This window comes from Talpa occidentalis, unplaced genomic scaffold (assembly GCF_014898055.3).
Source record: "Talpa occidentalis isolate TD23 unplaced genomic scaffold, MPIMG_talOcc4v2.1 talOcc4.16, whole genome shotgun sequence".
Lineage (NCBI taxonomy): Eukaryota > Metazoa > Chordata > Mammalia > Eulipotyphla > Talpidae > Talpa > Talpa occidentalis.
The window spans coordinates 6784139-6799661 of NW_023601653.1; the positions used below are offsets into that span (position 1 = coordinate 6784139).

At 53.8% G+C, this 15523-nt stretch overlaps 1 protein-coding gene across 1 annotated transcript; it reads left to right on the forward strand.

The window, feature by feature from the left end:
* The first annotated feature begins 2328 nt into the window (after positions 1–2328).
* On the forward strand, positions 2329–15244 carry LOC119248245 (apolipoprotein L3-like). The gene is made up of 5 exons (XM_037515222.2): positions 2329–2370; positions 2515–2606; positions 8352–8461; positions 10858–10984; positions 13522–15244. Exons 3-5 carry the CDS (start codon positions 8428–8430, stop codon positions 14360–14362), a joined length of 1002 nt encoding a protein of 333 aa, XP_037371119.1. The 5' UTR covers positions 2329–2370; positions 2515–2606; positions 8352–8427; the 3' UTR covers positions 14363–15244.
* The last annotated feature ends 279 nt before the right edge of the window (positions 15245–15523 follow it).

The window sequence follows — 15523 nt, forward strand, 5'->3', positions numbered from 1 at the left end:
AACATTTCTTTCCTAACTATAACTTTAACAATTTTTACTTCTTTTGTGATAGTTCATGCGTGAGAACAATAAGCCAGTTGTCACCTGGGTCCGAATTAGGTTTTCACAGACCAATTTATAACTAACTTACCTCTGCATTAACCAAGAACAAAGGAGAGCATTAGCAGGCGTTGCCATGGAGACTCCCTAGTTCAGATCTTTGCAAAGTGCAAGAACTTCCTTCTGGGAAGTACAACTTTCCCTCTTGGGGGAAGCACAGGAACTCCCCGCTTCTCGGGAGTGTCCCCCAATGCCTAGACCATGTCAAGAGACAGCATGGGAGGCGCAGCCTGCCGCAAAAATGGGTGTTATTGAAATGAGGGGGAGGTTGGCCTGACTGTAGCTGAGAGCAGCAAGGGGGGGTGGGGCTCAGGCAAAGGCCAGTGGGTCAGAGGAAGGCAGAATTGGGGAGCCTGGGATAGGGGGAGGGGACTGGAGAGTGACAGGAGGGGGAGCAACCTTGTATCGGGGGCTCAAGAAGACATGGAGCCGGAATAAGAGCCGCAGGGGATCAAGCACTATTAGGCCCCACGGAGGCCCTGAGGACGGGGGAGACAGACCTCACCCACCCCTGGAAAGTACCAGAGGCCTCCGGACAGATCACAGACATGTGAGAAGTTGTTCCAGTCACTCATGCTAAGGGAAATGCAAGTGAAACCACAAGGAGCAGCAGCTCACGCCTGTGAGAACAGCCCAAAGAAGGACGGTGTGGGGAGGATGTAGGGAAACAAGTCGAGGCTGGAGGGGCGGGTGCTCGATAACACAGCGTCCAGCTGGGGGCCAAGGCCTCTCCGTGCAGGGCACAGGCAGACTTTGTTTCACCCCCAGGGGTATGACCAAGCCTCCTTCTCCAAGGGCCAGACCCGCTGCCTTCCTGGGCTCGGCCGCCTGCAGGCCGCTGTGCCGTGTCCCGGGGCCGGGACTGTGGCGCCAGGTGCCTGTGGTGGGCGAGGGGGGCATGGTGCCCTCAGACCCAGGCTGGTGAGTGATTTCTAGACGTGTGGGGTCACCCTGTTACCTTGGGCTGTAAAATTAAAGCCACGCTGGGGAAAAGGAAGAGCAGCAAGACGGCGGGGTATGCAGAGATGATAACACCTCAGCAAAGGGAGGCGGCTCTGGCACAGGTCAGGAGGGCAAGCTGGGGTTGAGTCCTGGCTCCTCCCTGAGAGCAGGATGAAGGCCCCGCCTCTCCCCTACCCTCTGCTTCCTCATTTGGACAACACCATATTCTTGACCTACTTTATGGGGTGATTTTTCAGACCAAACTACAAGTGCTCCTTATTTGAGAAGGCCCAACATGCTCTGTCTCCACCCAGAGCCAGAGGTGGAGCGATGTGGGTGACCAGGAGTCCCGTGGACATTTGTCCTGAGGAAACACTCCCTGGAAGGGCAGGTTGAGCTCCCTGGGTGTCCAGGCCCTCCATCTCTGCGGGCTGTGGCCATGCCAAAAGGTGCACAGCACCCAACTGTGAGGCCTCAGAGCAGGGCACCTGCGCCCTCAGGTCATTATCTGTGCAAGGGAGCCACTCTCCCAGCTGAGGGGAGGATTCAGGGAAGATGCCTGGAAGGCTCAGCCCAGAACCAGCTCCCCCAGCCCCATCCATGGAGGACGGAGCAGTAAGAAGCTCTTGCTGTCTCCCTCAGATGCTCCTCACTAGCTGGAGCTGCCTTTCCTGAAAGGCCTCTCTCTGGGGGAAGATGTGGCATTGAGTGTTAATAGCCAGGTTAGGAAACAGCTGAGTTCTCCCAGCCTCTCCCCCAGCCTGTGTCCATCCACTGGCCTGACACCAAGATGGGACTTCTCGTCCCGGTCAGCAGAACCAAAGCCACCATGTGTCCCTCCATGAGAGAGCTGGCCAGGGGGAGGGAGACACGGGGACAAGTGGGGAGCAGTGACCTCAGGGAACCCCCACCAGGTGCCATGCGAGCAGGGCCTGGACATGCACTCTGTGGGGGAGCAGCCGGAAGGCTTCTCAGAGGAGGCGATGTCAGATTTGGGCTTTGAAGGACGAGCACGGTCTGCAGGTGGTAGAAGCAGGGGCTCCTGAGTGGGAGCCGGGAGAGCAAACGTGGAGAAGCTTTGTGGGTGTGACCCCCAGCAGCAGCAGCGGGACATGGGACATGTCTGCCCAGGGCCTCTGGGCCTCAGGGGCAGTGCGAGTGCCCGACATGGAGGGAAATCAGGTGACCTGCTGGGAAGTGGGGAGGAGAAAGGAAGAAGGGGTAGGACACCACAAGGGGGGGACAGTCATGTGCTCAGGGTCCCACGGTCTGTCAGTGGCAGTTCTTGAAGAACAAGGCAGGAGGTGCTGAGCCAGTGGGGTCTGAAAGGTAGGTCTGGGGGTGCTCTTCTGGTGGGTCAGCAAGGCAGGGGGCACTGGGAGGTCAGTGTCCTGTACTGGGCGTGGTTTAATGTTTATTTGCCCGGATTTGCTGAATTTCGCTTTCTGTTTCCTTTCCTGTGTTCGTGCCCAGAGGTTGGGTCTGGTCGTTACACAGACTCACAGCCGGTGACTGGAGCTGCACCAGCGCCCCGTGTCTCCTTCCACCAGCCAAGGGTGGTCCCGGTAAGCTGGTTAAGGGGACCCTCACCCCACCTTCTCACCCTCCCAGCCAGCTTGTAGAGAAGGATCGTGGTCACCACTTCATAAACCAAGAGGAAAGTTCAGAGGTTGCGCAGGCGGCAGAGGCCGGCCTGCCAGATGCCTTCTCCCTCCCCGAGCCCCTGACCAGTAGAGGGAGGGGGACCGCTCAGAGGGGTCCACAAACCCTCGACCCCCCAGCAAATCCAGGTCTCTGACCCCTGAGAGATGAGCAGGTGACAGAAGGTGGTGCTGGGGTGCTCGTGCCTTTGTGGAATTTGGAGACACCAGAAAGGAGCAGGGATCCTGCACTGCTACCCGCAGCCTGGCCACCTGTGGACCCCGGGCTGCTGCTGCGGAGGCCCAGGGGGTAGAGACTTTCTGTTCAGACAGGAGGGATCAAGGGGTTTCTGAGACAGTGAACCCAGCGGTTGTGTCACCTACTCTGAGCCCCGAGTCTGCTGGGGCAGGTCCCCCGGGGAAACTGAGGCTCTGAGAGGGGGAGACTTGCTGGGCCCCAGCCTGGCAGAGCGAGCCAGGGTCATCTCAGGGCTCTGCCCCTGGCCCCTGCTGTGCATTGTGGGTGCAGATGGAGGAAGAGGCAGCCTGCGCCCACCACTGGGAAGAAGCCAGCAGCGGGTGAGGAAGCGCCAGGGTGATTCCCCGCGGGACCCTGTCTCTGTCCTCTCCGTCCGGCTGCAGCCCTGGCTGTGTGGTGCCCGAGGGTGCGCGTGGGTCTGCATGTTACACAGAAGCCTGGACACTGGGGTCTTCAAAGCACCTTTGCCCTAAACACCAGCACCCGAAGGCCCTGTGGCCTGCGCTCTGCCCCCCAGGGGAGGTGGCCCTGGGCCCGTCACCTCCAGGGAGATGTTTGTTCTAAACTGTTCTCTTAAAAAAAATGGTTTCCGTCTCGTGTGGGTGTGTGGGAGCTGTGCAAGCTTGCCTTTATCAGCTGAAGTGTCGCAACTAGTGTTTCCTGGCGTGCAACCAGTTTGTGGAGCCCTCGGCCGTGTTTAATGTTTTTAGAGGTGAACTAGATCAACGTTTCCCTTTATGGTTCTGGAATTTGTGCTTTGGTTGGAGAAGTTCCCTCAGCTCAGCGTCGTTGCAAGCATTTCTTCTGGTGTGTCTGTCGTGTTTTCTTTCTGTCTCACATTCAGATCCTTTTGGGATCAGCTGAGTGATTGATGGATCCATGGATTGCCAAGTGGATCGATTCCGTGGACGCTCTTTGTTTTGATTGATTCAGTCCAAGCTTTTCTGTTTCTTCTTTTCTCTCCTCTTCCTTCTAGCTCTGCCCCTCCAGCGTGTCCTGCTCCTCCTCCTGCTCCTCCTCATGCTCCTCCTCCTGCTCCTCCTCCTGCTCCTCCTCCTGCTCCTGCTCCTCCTCCTGCTCCTGCTCCTCCTCCTGCTCCTCCTCCTGCTCCTCCTCCTGCTCCTGCTCCTGCTCTTCCTCCTGCTCCTGCTCCTCCTCCTGCTCCTGCTCCTCCTCCTGCTCCTGCTGCTCCTCTTTAGCACAAATACAACCGGGTCTAGGACACTGCACATTCAAGGGCACCCTCCTCCCCCACCCTCCTCTCCTTCCCCCCTGGCTTCCACTGTGTCTGGAGAGCACAGTCAGCGCCTGTGTGATCAAAAAGGATCGAGATCTTTTTGTTGTCTCAGAGGAGCCTTCTGTGCAGTCAGGACATGACCCTCCCACCCCCTGCTCCTGGAAACATGCAGTGAGGAGGCGTGAGAAGCCTCGAGATGGACTCAGGAGCCCAGCTGTCCTTGGGGAGGGAAGACTCTGGAATGGCATTATTGCGATCGTCCAGGACTCATGTGTTCCGGCAGCTCTGTCTTCCTCTCTCTCCAAGACGGTGGTGCAGCGGTTGAGCGCTGGGTTGCGATGCTGCCCGCAGCCTCTGCAGTGCCGGTTCGATCCCCGGCTGCTCCCCGGCCACCAGAGGAGGGTCCCGCATGGCGCGCAGACCTCTCCTGCCGCCCGCGGCAGTGTACTTCGGTCCTTCTGCCTGCTCTGCTCCCCGCTCTGGCTCTGGTGAATTCTCTCACCCTCCCGCGCTTCTGACTGTACACAGTGCTTGTATAAATAAATAAATAAATCTAAAACAGTTTAAAAAAAAAAAAAAAAAAAAAAAATATTATGGCTGGAGTAAGACATGAGGAAATCAATGGAAACTCCCAGAAACCTGATAGAGCTATCAAAAAAATATTATAGCAGCAAGGTTATTTGTGTAAAAGCTGAGTCAAAGTCTTATTTGTGCTTGATTAGAATGAGTCTTTCATCTAGATCAGCATGAAAACAATTCCTCAAAGGGGGGTGAACAGAGGCCCCACTGTGTGGTCAGGTATTTCATGGATCAGGTAGATTGATTCAGGAGAAGCTATTTCATGGCCGGCTAATGGCTTCCCACCTCACACTGTCAGGCTGTGCCAGGGGGTAGAGTGGACCCTGGGAGGCACTGGAGCAGGAAGCTGGCAGAGCTGGCGTCTCACACCCACCAGCACAATCAGATAAGCTCATTGCCAGGTGCCAACCTGGGGACTGGAACTGAAGACCACGTTAAAATGTACACAACGAGGTGTTTTCTGTGATTGGCACAGAGGTTGTTTGGCTTTTTGAGGTGGTTGGGTGCTTAGCAGACTTTCTAAACTGGCATCAGGTGAGCTGAGTAAGTGGCAGGAAGTCCAGTGATGATGCAAACAGACTTGGCATTTGGGGGCTGGCTGGTCCTCTGCTGATTTCAGAGAAGACCTGTAAACTCCTGTCAGGTGAGCTGAGGTTTCCCTCAGGCACCTGTGTTGACCAAATCCAATCCGTCCTTGACGTAACTGACTCCATTCTAGTTTGGTTTTATATGGTGCCTCAGAGAATCCGCAGGATCCCTGGCGAGGTGCTCAGGGCTGAATGGAGACGGAACCGTCACACAAATGGAGCCGCAGCCAGGAGAGAGCAACATTCAAGGAGCCTGGAGATGATGGGGTTGTGGGTGGGAAGCTGGGGAGGAAGTTTTTGAGCTGGCCTCCAGCACAGGTAAATTTTCACAGTGCCAGGTAGGTGGGCAGCAGCACCCAGTGGGAGGGAGCAGGCTGAGCAAAAGCCCGGAGGCTGGGGTGATATCAGAGCACAGGAAACTGGCAGTCCACAGGTGTGTGGGGGAAGGCAAGCAGGGAGGGCGAGACACAGGACAGGGAGCCAGGGGAGGAGCTGCCCCGCCCCCCTTGGAGGGAGATGCCTGGTGAGAATCTCTGTTTTGCTGCCTCCAGAGAGCTTGGGCCAAGGAGGAGGGCGTGGGGCCTCTGTCTGGGCCGTGCGGTTGGGTAGGAGCTTCCTCTTGGGCCTCCCTGCTCCCTGCTTGTTCCCCCCACAGCCCTTTTGGAAACTGGTCACTCAGCAGCTAGACCAGGGGACACCCCACATACCAATCAAGCATTAGGGGAACAAGACTGGCATCCACACTGAGCTGAGACAGGTTTATGCCAGACCAAGAACGGCAGAGAAGACAGGGCAGGGAGGGAAAGACCGAGGGGCAGACACATTACACATGTCTGGTGACACCCGGGACCCGATCCTTTTCCTCGTGGGCTCTGCCGGCTCTGGTCCCGGGTTTCAGACCTCGGCCTGCCTGCCTGCGCACACAGACCCTTGCTTCGGCCTGAAAGGCAGGACAGACACGTCTAAGGCTCCAAGATTCTTCCTGTCTGCCGGGATCCACAGTGCACCTGCCTGGCCGGGGTGGTCGCAGCGCAGCCTCCCCACCCCCTTTCTACTGTCGCCTCCCGTGGCCCCAGAGCTGACACAGGGCTGGGCCCGCCAGGCCCTTGCAAGGCCGTGAGCCATGTGGGGTTGTCTGGACGTCCAGAATAACTGGTACATGTCCAGGGTGTGCGCGGGCTGCCTGTGGCGTGGAAGGTGAGAAAGAGCCTGCAGCAGCTCCATGGTCCTCACACACACGAAGCCCCACGGGCAGGCCCGTTCCTCACCCGCTCAAGAGGACTCCAGACTAGACCCCCCAGGGCGCCCCGTGGACAGCAGTGAATTTTACATCAGGATGATGAAAATCATCAGCGAGATGCATCGAGTTCATTCTGACGCGGGGTGAAGCTTCAGGGAAACAGGACGGCCGGGCGGGAGCCGGGGGCGAACAGCCGTGTTCCACCTGCACAGTCCAGTGAGCGAATGAAAACCTCCTGGAAAACAGCAAGATTTTGCCAAGGACCTAAAATAATCAATATTCACTGTCTTTCCTCCTGTCCCGACACAGGATAGTCACAAGCAGAACTAACAGAAAAAATATACACATAGAGAGAGCAACCTCTCGCTCTCGGTGTATGATTTTTTAATCACTGGGACCCGGTAAGGCTGCCGGGAGGGACACCGCACACAGGGTGGGACTGTGAATCGGTAAAATGTATTGACATAGCAGTGTGGCTCTAGGTTTGAGAATGTTTATATGTTGCTGCCCCCTGACCCCGTCACTACTTCCAGATGCCTTAAGTGAATAATCCCCATGAGGGCAAAGTTCTGTACAAGGGGAGCACTGTGTGCAATTATTGCAAAAAATGAAAGTCTCCGGAGGAGGAGGGAGAGGGAAGTTCCTCAGGAGGCCAGGGCTCCCCACCCTCCCACTCTGCAACAGGGCTTTGGGGAGGGGTTCAGGGAGGGCCCCAGGGAGGGAGGGCCCTGGAAGCAGGAGGACTGGGCCTTCCCAAAGCTGTGACCCAGGAAATAGACCCAGAGGCGGGGCCGGGGTGCAAGGCCTCACTGAGGAGCCAGAGCTGCTTCCAGGTGACACCCACTCCGGTGGGTGGGTCACAGGAGTGCCACGGTCTCCCCAACACGGGGCTGGGGTCAGTGAGACTTGGGTTCAGCCCGATCGGCCCGACTGTGGCAACCTGGGCTCAGGGTCCCTTGGGAGCAGGAACTGCCTGCTCCTTGGCTCCACTTTGATGTGGAGGCAGGTCGCCCCTCCCTGTTGAAAGTAAAGTGAAGGAGGCCAGGCTAAGTTTCCCACAGGCAGGAACTTTATTGCATCCCTGGGTGAGGTTTGCCGACCACCAGGGGGGTCGAAGAAGTCGAGTTGTTGTGCCAGGGAGATGTCCTTTTATAGGGTGAGGAAAGGTTAGGCGGGAAACTGGGTATGTGGAACCAAAATTGGGTTTTTTTGGTGGTTTCTGGTTGATTGCTGCCAGGTCCTGTTTGTGTCGGGTGGAGGCCTCTGGCTCCAGGAGCTGAGGCAAAGGTGGAATCCCTCTGTGGTTTCCAGGCCCCTCCTTGTGCCTGTGGCCTGGTTTCCTCACCAGGCCTCCTGCACCGACTTTACACCCATCAGTGGGGACCCCGAAGGCCTCACATCACAGACACCCCCCTCAACATTAAGTGTTAGCCATGAGCACAGCTGCTTTCACCTCAAATAACTTCCAGAACCTTCTGTCCCACCCTTCTTCTGGGTTCGCTGTGACTGCTCTATCACTCTCCGGTGGCCTCCTTGGTTGGGGTGTCTCCTCCGGGTGGCCCCCCACCGCTACCTTCACCCCTGGATGACAGGATCTGACTTGGCTTGGCGTGAGCTGCAGGGAATTGAGAAACTCTCTAGACAGCAGTAGCCGGGCTCAGGAGACAGAGAAACACCCCCCAGAGAGAAGCACAGGGCGGTGTTTCCTGGTGCTCCTGCGGCCACAGCTGGCTAACGCCCAACCATGGTTTGTCTTCTTTCTCTTCAGGGTGAAACAACCTTTTCCTACCCGCACGCTGACTGCTGAGCTGGCAGAGCAGCCCTGAGACCCCGCGGCCGGCACCATGGGCACTAACGTCAGCCATGAGGAGGACGCAGGTAGTCAGACTCTTCTTCTCTGTTCCCACTGGGCCCGGAATTGGGGGTGGTGCCTTTGGGCTGAGTTCACCTCTAGGGTATAAAGAACTGTGAAGGGGATTGATTCGTGGCCTGCAGCCCCAAACAGGTGTCCAGGTGAGCCCCCCACCCCGGGTCTGTGGGGGCATCTCCTCCCTGGTCCCCTCCTCCAGGTGCCATGGCAACCTGCTCCCTCCCTCACTCCCCAACACCCATCCAAGGACCAGAAGAGAAGCCAGGACAGTCCTCAGGAATGTTGGTAAACAGTAGAGGGGAGAATAAAGGGGCCCCAAGGCAGGTGGGGAGGACAAGAGAGAGCAGGTGCATCAGCAGCCCGGGGGCCTTCTCCTCTGGCCCTTATCCTAGCTGCCTGCCGAAGGGCAGGATCTGGAAGACCATCCCATCCTCTGCGGGCGTTTGCAGATCTGACTGGACCCCGGTCTGGTCTCAGCTCCCTCCTACCTGCGTGACCTGGCGCGCCTGACCCCACTCACCTGTCTTGGGAGAGTCACTCCCTGCGCTCCCTGGGATCACACATGGATACATGTGGCCTGTTCTGGGCCTACCCGCACCATGTAGCCTCAGTGTTTGTCCTGTCCCCGCCGTCTGAGTGTGTGAGTCCAGGTGGAATCGCCCCGTCCCCAGCACCTTCTCCGCCCGCGGCTTGTTCGAGCCCCCGTGCTGTCTGCCGGGTACACACACCCGAGACCCAGCACCCGCCCACGGCAGGGTCTCCTTTCCTCTCAGAGACCCCCGCAGAGCTCGGCTCTCAGATCTCCCTCCTCTGCCCTCACCCCATCAATGAACACACAGGCGAGGGGCTGTGGTGCCCTCCGTCCAAGCCCTGGTTTCCTTCTCCCTGCAGTGCAGCAGCAAAAATAGAATAAACAACCCTCCCCCTGCAAAATGAACACGCAGTTTCCTCAATCCACTTTCCCAGGGCTCCCCCCTCACTGCATTGCCCTGGCTAGCAAGTCAGACCCGCCCATGCCCCACCCAGCAGAGCAATTGCTCTGAGTCATGCTGGAGAGGAGGGTGGGAAGGTGTGGGGATCAGAAGCAGAGCTTCCCAGCAGGCGGGCTCCTTGCCTGGGGGCCAGGCTGGGGGTGCCTCAGGACAACCCCCCTAGGAAGGGAGATGGTGTCTTTTTGACTAGGCGACCAGCTGGGTTCAGATGTGCCAGTGGGGAGCTGAGTCCTGTGACACCAGCCTGGGGGAGAGGAGGGGCAGGTGGACCCCAGGGTCAGAGCCCAGGGTCTGTCCCCTCTTCCCTGCAGCCCCCCACCCCAAACCCCTCTTGAGGCCTGTCTTGAGGCCTTGACTAGCAGGAGTCCTCTCTCACACGAGTTTACTCAAGGCGGGCCCTTTGCAACGTCAGGTTTAATTACAATAGCAACAGCATCCACACACATGTTTACAGGGTAGGATGCAGACATGACAGGAGTTATTTTAAATACAAGGAGGCTTCAGAGTCAAACGCCAAAGACATGGCTGACCCTTGACCTGGGATTCAGTTCTGCCTTCAGCTGGCGGCTGTGGGCGGTCGCTTGTCTGAGTCTCACTCTCGTCTCCTGTGAAGGAAGATCACATCTTGGTTCATGTAGAGCAGGAGACACATTTCACATATGCTCCTGGACACGCCTGTGTGTACCAGTCCCTGGACTCCATTTGCAATCCTATAATCTCCAATCCCCGAAAACCACCCCTCCTTTTGTAGCTCAGTGGGCAGTCGTCTTGCCTCAAGCAGGCTTCTGACCTGAGACTGTTCACAGTCGTCACATTATTTGTCCACTGGATGTGCGTGTTCCCTGGTTTCACTGTGAGAACTCGGGCGCGTGTGTTCTGGGTGCTGTCCTCACCCTGCTGGAGGGGTGAGTTATGTGCAGTTTCAACATGTATTCTCTTTCTAAAGGATAAAAACATCTGTATTATAAAACATATCTAGATGCCAGAATTTAGATAATAAATTCAGGAGGTTGGAGATCCAAGAGCAAGGTGCTCCAGGGTTGATATTCCTGGTGAGGCGCTCCCTAGTTTGCAGATGGTGACTTCTCTGTCCTCACAGCGCTCTGTGTGTGTAGAGAGAGAGAGATCTGGTCTCTTCCTCTTGCAAGGACACAGTGTTTTCAGACGAGGGTCCACCCCATGACTTTGCTTAACGTCATCTACCTCTTGGAACACCCCATCTCCAACTATAGCCACTTAGGTGTCAGAACTTCAACACACAAACCTGTTAGGGACACAATTGAGTCCATAACACCAGGTGACACCATCCAAAGGACCCAGGTGACAGCTGTTCAGGAAGATTATCACTGACCCCTGAGACTCAACACCAGTTTCTCTCCACCTCAACCACCTTCTTTGTTTTTTCTATCTAGACAGCAACAGCTCTCTTGCGAATACCCCTGAGGATATCCTGAAAACAATGAGCGGTGAGGACCTTTACAGGCTGCTGACTGACATTAAAACCTGGGAGGCATTTGTGGATGAGAAATTGTTGTCCAGGTAACCTCCATGGGGTGTCCCAGGAATGTCACCCAGATGTCTCTCACTGGGCTGGTTTCCTCCTAGCAGGCACACCTCCTCCAGGCAGTACCTTGTGATTGTGGTTAAGGATGTTCCTCCTTAACAATCCATGAGGACTGTGTTCTCCATGCCATTTGCTGGCAGTGCATGGCACTGGGTAGGAAAGAGATGAAGTCTGCAGTGAGCATTAGTGTGACCTTGGCAAGTGACTCACCCACTCTCTGCCTTAGTTTCTTATCTGTTCAATGTTGTTGTGAGGAAAACAAGAAAATGAAGGTAAAGCTCTTAGCATAATGAATGACCCATAGTAGTGCACAGTTAGTGTTCACTTTTTGTAAGCTTTCTGGAAAGAAATAGGGCCTAAAAGCCTTCTTCCTAGAGATAAGAGCCAAGCAGGATTTCCTTTGGAACAACTCAAAAAGTATTGCCACAGTCAGGTGTGTTCCTGGGGACTGTGGCTGCAATCCCCAGGAATTCTACAAACACTACAGAAACCCTCTATACTGTAAGGTAGAAAGGCTGGAGCAGAGTTGGGCAGAGTTGGGTTAGGGCCTGATCTATTCCTTGCCAGCTCTGGGGCTCTGAGCTTAATCCTGGGTGTCTCAGATTTGTAGTCTGTCCAAGGACAAGAGCAATTCCGTCTGATAGGATGGTGGTGAAGGCCTTAAGGCGGACTGTGTGGTCAAGAGTGGGGAATCAAACACAATCATCTGGTCCAATGGTTCTTTCCTCCCTGATTTGATCCTCTCATTGCTGGGCATGGGGAATAGTAGGTGATTGTTTCCTCCATAATCTTTCTGGGTGGCTGAGGGGAAGTGTTGACTGTTATTTGGAAACCTCTTCTATTCTGTATAGAGCAGCCCCTCACCCATGGGAAGGCAGTGTGGCCCAGCGATACTTCCATAGTCAGCATGTGAGGCTGCCAACTTTGTGTAATTTGAAGGCTGCTGAGGAGACTGCCTCGCCCCCTCCAATGAAGAAAGGAATTCCTCACCTACTCCAAAAGCAGGACTTTCAGACTTAGTGATTCTGACAGATGGGTTTTTACATCCCCTGGCTTGTTAAGAGGCTCTACAAAGTTGCACATGGCCTGGGTATGTACACAAAAATAAAACTGTCAGCAGCTAAGGTGTGAGTTAGGCTGGTGACACTTGAAAGTTCAGGGATGGTGGGTCAGAAGTCAGAGAGGCCTCTGGAGAGGGCAAGAAGAATCACAGTTAGTAGAAAATATCCTGCTTCCTGTCATTTGGGGACATGACTTGACCTAGTGACCTTCGACTGAGAAGATCAAAGGGCATCAAACTTGGAGGAGAGTAGATAACAGGCAAAATGTTCATTATTGTCCCTTCTGGCTCTGATTTATTTTTTCATTCTAAGTATCCAGTGTGCCAAACTCCCATGACTGAGGGTACAATCCCCCAAACTGAACTTTTCACACCAACTGCAAATTTCAGGGTACCCAACCACTCTCAGTTTCAATAATTCCCTAGAAGAAATCAGAACTCACTGACAGCTGCTATGCTCACAGTTACAGTTTATTACAAGGCACAGATACTTGTAAAAATCATGAAAGGGAGAAACACAGAGTCTAGGAGCATTTGAAATATTGTCATTTGTCCTCAGGAGGCGTTACTGTGCTCCTTGAGTGTGTGAAATACACGTGGAGTATAGCCAACCTGTGGAGCACACCCTGTTAAAGAAAAACATTATCCTGACACTTGTTAAAACAGTACAACAGAGTTTACTCAGGACTTTTGTGAGAGTGTCAGGAGCATAGTAATTGATGAGAGAGACTAGGCTGAATACAGCAAAACAGGTGAGACCTTTTTAGCCAACAAGGCGAGTGAGTAGGTGAGTAGAAAATCACTAGAGGGGACATCAGGAGTAGGAGGATTCTTGCTCAACAACAGGACTCTTGCTAAAGACGGGCAGGAGAAAGACTTCTACATGAGAAGTGGAGGAAATGTAGCCTCCAGCCACTCCCAGGGGTCAGGAGAGATACCACAGGGCCCTAAGCCCTCATCAGATATCTCAGTGCTAGACAGATCAGTGACCAAGGGCACAGAAGTGAAGACATTTCTATCAATCAGGACATTCCTGAGACGTCAAGATCAAGGTCAAGGGCAAAAGGCAGGGTTGTCTGTGGGTCAGCTCAATTCTTCACTGCACACTCAGATTCTCTGAGCAAAGTTGTTTCTGCTCCAATTCTACTTCTCTTCATTCTTACTCTACAAACACCTGCTGTGGTGATGGTATTGACCTTCCCTTGAGCAAATACTTGAGCATCTTAAAATGACTTTTACTTATTTATTTTCTGATTGAATAAATACTGGGAAGCATCTATAATGTTTGAAATATTTATTGTTGATCAATAAATTCTTTAACCTTGCAAAGTTTTCCACTTGACGTATTGTAAAAGCTCTGTAATTTCTAAAGTTTAGACTGTAGTGAGTATTGATTCCATTGTGCACATAAGCAAATTGCCTGTTTTTAGCACCTGACTTTCATTATTACAGGAATGAAGCAGAGGAGATATATGAAGCTCTGAGTCGTCTGATAACAGACCTAGCCACGGAAGATAAAAAAGTGCAGGAGTTTAGGGAGCGGTTTCTGAGATCATATCCTCAGCTGAAACAGCAGCTTAGGAATGACGTAGACCGGCTCCATGAACTTGCAGTCAAAGCAGACACGATTCACAGGAACTGTACCATCTCCAAAGTAGTTGCCGACTCCACTGGCATTGTGTCTGGCATTCTGACCATCGCTGGCTTGGGTCTGGCACCAGTGACAGCAGGGGCCAGTCTGTCCCTGGCAGCAGCTGGGGTGGGACTGGGAACAGCATCTGCTGTGACCACTGTGTCCACCAGCGTCTTGGAAAGTGTGAGCATGTCATCTATAGAAGCTGAAGCTAATAAATGCTCAGCTGGAAGCAATTTAGAGAATTTGCTCAAGGAACTTCTATCCAACGCAGGTTCCATAGGAGGTAAGCTTTACAATGGCTTGAATAACATTGGGAAGATCAACCGTGTTATCAAGCTGGTCAAATCCCAGCCTCATCTAGCGGCCCGTGCTGCACGCTTCGCCTCTGGTGGAAAAGTGTCTTTTGAAACCACCCGTCAAGTCAGGAAAGCTTTTGGAGGCACTGCTCTGGCGATGACAAAAAGCGCCCGGATCTTCGGTGCAGTCACTGCTGGCATCACTACTCTGATGGACGTGGCCAGCCTAGTGAAAAACGCAAAGGAATTGCAGGAGGGGGCAAAGGCACCATCAGCTGAAAACCTGAGGCATCAGGCCCAAGAGCTGAAGAAGATGTTGGAAGTGCTGAGCCAGATCTATCAGAGTCTATCTAGTTCCTGACTCTGCGACCCCCAGGACCATGAAAGGAGCGGGGACTTGTGTTGGACGAGGTGTGGTGGTACCTTGCTCGAGGGGAAAAAAGCACAAAATGAAGTTTATGGACTGGGTGTTAAGGAGTTTGGCAATTCTGTAGCTGAGTGAGTCAGAGTAGGATTGATGAAGCTGGCATGTGAAAAGGCAGGAACACAGCTTGGAATAAGGGAGGAGCCTAGAGGGAGGGGGATAAGGAGAACCATTTATTTTGGACTGAACAAGACGGGGGGCAAGAATAAAGTGGGGTGAAGGAACAGGCAATGGGAAGACCAGTAACTTACAAAATAGAAGATGAGAGAAAGTTGAAGAGTTGAAATTGTTGGGATACGGGAAAGCAACAGCAGCTCCTCTGTTAACCCTCCCCGTGGTCTGACATGCTAGAAAATATGGCCTGACCCTCGTTTTAGTGTCTGCTCCCAGCTGTCCAGTGTGAATGTATTTTTGTCTCCTAGCAGCTTTACCTTGATTAGTAGTGACCTCTGGTGGTGGTGGAGGTTGTGGTGGTGAGAACAGCAGATTGGGTGGGAGAATGGTCAATCACTGGTGCTCTTTGGAACCAGGTTGTCCTTGGAGACAACTGAGGACAGTGAAATTCCAAAGGCTGTGTTGAAGCAGTGACTGATTTTGTTTTTTTTTTAAAGGAGCGGGGTGGAGAATGATACCAGATGCCAGACAGGGCCAAGGAACTTGATGTGTCTCAAGATCAACCATCTTTGATCAAGAGCTACACATCTCTGAGCCTCAGGTTCCTTACCCATCGGGGGAATTGCTAGCAAAGATGATAGTTCATGACTGTCTGTTTCTCCTCCACTTGCACTTTATAGACTGCTTCAATAAATCTGGTGATACCCTGAGACTTTGTTGTGTTGATGGTCTTCCTTGGGTGTTGGATTGACAAGTGGTACGTGAGGTCAACTAGGGGCAGAAGGGCTTGTTTGCAGGTGTGAGAGAGCGTCACCAATAAAAGAAGGGACAGAGAGAGACAGCTAGACAGCAACATCCTCACCCCAGCGACCCTCTCCCTTTACTAAGGCTCTTACAAGGCATTCTGGGAGGGCCTCCCTGTGTTGACGCTTGTGGTACTGCCCCTGCCCATTCCCCACCCTGGGCCAGAATAACCCTCAAGTA

What these genes read in the sequence shown, in the direction of transcription:
- LOC119248245 (XM_037515222.2), top strand. Translation starts at nt 8,428, where the DNA reads ATGGGCACTAACGTCAGCCATGAGGAGGACGCAG. An exon ending in CAGCCATGAGGAGGACGCAG is followed by an intron (nt 8,462 to 10,857) that starts GTAGTCAGACTC and finishes TTTTCTATCTAG; the next exon opens with ACAGCAACAGCTCTCTTGCG. An exon ending in GATGAGAAATTGTTGTCCAG is followed by an intron (nt 10,985 to 13,521) that starts GTAACCTCCATG and finishes TCATTATTACAG; the next exon opens with GAATGAAGCAGAGGAGATAT.